The sequence below is a fragment of the Phaseolus vulgaris genome, chromosome 1, assembly GCF_000499845.2.
Source record: "Phaseolus vulgaris cultivar G19833 chromosome 1, P. vulgaris v2.0, whole genome shotgun sequence".
In the NCBI taxonomy this organism is placed as follows: Eukaryota; Viridiplantae; Streptophyta; class Magnoliopsida; order Fabales; family Fabaceae; genus Phaseolus; species Phaseolus vulgaris.
In genome coordinates, this window is record NC_023759.2 from 20,202,673 (window position 1) to 20,204,985 (window position 2,313).

Genomic DNA, 2,313 nt, shown 5'->3' on the forward strand with positions numbered 1-2,313 from the left:
AAGGAGGTGCCAAAGTGAGAGAAGAGATCACTCCTTCCTCATGACTTGTTTTAGGCGCCGGTTGCATTTGATTTTAGGAGGGAATTTTGAATTCTCTTAGCTTGCATTTCTGCACCTCTAGGTTATAAATAAAGGTGCTGCCCTTGTACATTTCAGATTTGAATTGAGACTAAAGAAACTATACTCATTTTTTGAGAGAGCATTGGAGAGCTTTGTGCCTTCTTCACTAGTCTTATCTTGATGGTTCCATGGTTACCTCAAGTGGCGGCTTGCACACTTATCTTGGAGTCTCCATCCTCCTAGTGGCGTGATCATCCAACCATACATCCTTCTCCGTGAGCTTTCTCTTCTCCTTCCTTCTTCCTCTTTAATTGTTCATGTCTTAGTTTGCTTCTTTGAAATTTTTGTTCGGTGTTCTTGCTGTTTTGCTATTTTTGGTTCGGTCCTTTGATGTTTCTGTCCATTCATCTTGTTCCTTTGTTTTTCTAGCTCATGTGTTCGGTTCATTTCAATTCTTAAGTATTATGTTCGGTGCATTTGCCTTTTCTTAAACTTTAATCGGTTCAATTTGACAATAATTGGAACTTCCATATGAGTTTGTGTTTTGGCACTAGTTTTGGTGAGTTTTTGTTCATAGAACCTTGATCCAATTCTATGATAAAGTGCTTATCTCATAACCAACTCAAGATGATTCCTAAGAATTTCAAGAATCATTCTAATTGTGCTAGTGGATCACCGACGCCTGATCACCTTGCGCCTCCCGCAAGTAATCGCTCAAAAAGCCACTTTTTACCAACTCCGCGAGTTGGTGTTCCAACGCGAAACAAGAGTGGAGTGAGTGGCCATAAGCCTGGTGAAACTCACACCACACATTCTTTTTCCTTCCTTGCACCTTGTCAGTCTTCTCTGGTGCTCGCAACCGTGCCGCTATGGCTGGAATGGCGATCAGCTCCGCCAATTCCACCACGAAATCAAACCTGGGGGGCGCGTTACTCTCCCTCGCGCACCCCCTGCCCTGGTCCTTCCTAGGATCGTAAGGGTGATGCTTCCCCTGAGCCTTCTTTCCTTCTTTGGCCTCATGCACCCTCATCGGCTGCTGAGACCTGCTCGATCCTCCGCGCGACTTGGTCGGGGTCGCGCTTCCCCTCTTCACAGAAACCTCCGTCTCTGCTACGATGTGCGCCACAGCATGACGCCTAATCTCCGCAAAGGTGCTGGGGTGATTTCTTATCAACGATTCACTGAAAGGGCCCGATAGAACCCCTTTCTTAAACGCATGCACCAGCATATCTTCATCTTTGCTGGGCAGCCTCACCACCTGAGCTCCAAAACGAATAAGGTAGTCCCTGAGGGACTCACCTTGGTTTTGTCGCACGTCGAACAAATCATACGACACCACTGGGGGTGCCCTGTTCACAGTATACTGCTCCATGAACAACTTAGAGAACTGTTGAAATGAGGTGATGTGGCCATCTTGTAGTCTCACGAACCAATCCAAAGCAATTCCACTCAGGGTGCTCATGAACAGCTTGCAATACACCGCATCCGATCCCCCAGAGAGCATCATCTGGGTGTGAAACGTTGTCAGATACGTCTCTGGGTCCTCCACCCCGGTAAACAAGGCTTTCACCCCCACCAAGTTTCCGCGCTCATAATCTCTGATGAGAAAGGCATGGGGAAAGTCTTGGGGGGAGACGGCGGCGGCGCCACCCTTTCCTCCGTCGCGCATTCCTTCTGCGCTTGCAGCGCCTTGCGCAACTCTCCATTAACTCTGTCTAACTCCTCGTTTCTGCTCTATGATGCAGCCAAATCCGCTTGCATCCTTTCTTGTTCCACTCTCGAGCTGCCACATTGTCCTGCAGTGTTCGCATCATTTCCAAGACCTGGGCCATCGTCACAGCTCCTTCTTCAGCTGATGGCGAGGGTGAAGTTTGCCTTGTCCTTCTCATTTTCTTCAGCAAAGAACCTCAAGAACAAACGAAATCTGACAGCAAAGTGTGGATGGGATCACAAATTCACACGGGCCCCACGGTGGGAGCCAAATGATCTTGTAGGGGATTTGAACGTCAAAGGATTCGCCACATCAAACTCTATCTTCCACCTCCTCAACAGCGACAAGTGCAAGAACGCTCCAGGAACTCCACAAGAACTCCAAGCAAACCTGCGAAACACACCAAACGGTGCCTCTAGCGGTTGATTGCACTCCGACGCTCAAGTCAACCTTACAAAACCACCAAAGAACTAAGAATCTCTGCGAGACTCATGTGCACTCTGTGTGTGTGTAAACTAGTAACTTGCAAGAATGAATCTTAC

At 47.8% G+C, this 2,313-nt stretch overlaps 1 protein-coding gene across 1 annotated transcript; it reads right to left on the reverse strand.

Annotated features, from left to right (window-relative positions):
- Positions 1–724: 724 nt before the first annotated feature.
- On the reverse strand, positions 725–1,729 carry LOC137815652 (uncharacterized). Its single transcript, XM_068618765.1, has one exon. It carries the CDS (start codon positions 1,727–1,729, stop codon positions 725–727), a length of 1,005 nt encoding a protein of 334 aa, XP_068474866.1.
- Positions 1,730–2,313: the final 584 nt, after the last annotated feature.

What these genes read in the sequence shown, in the direction of transcription:
- LOC137815652 (XM_068618765.1), bottom strand. Translation starts at nt 1,729, where the DNA reads ATGCGCGACGGAGGAAAGGGTGGCGCCGCCGCCGTCTCCCCCCAAGAC.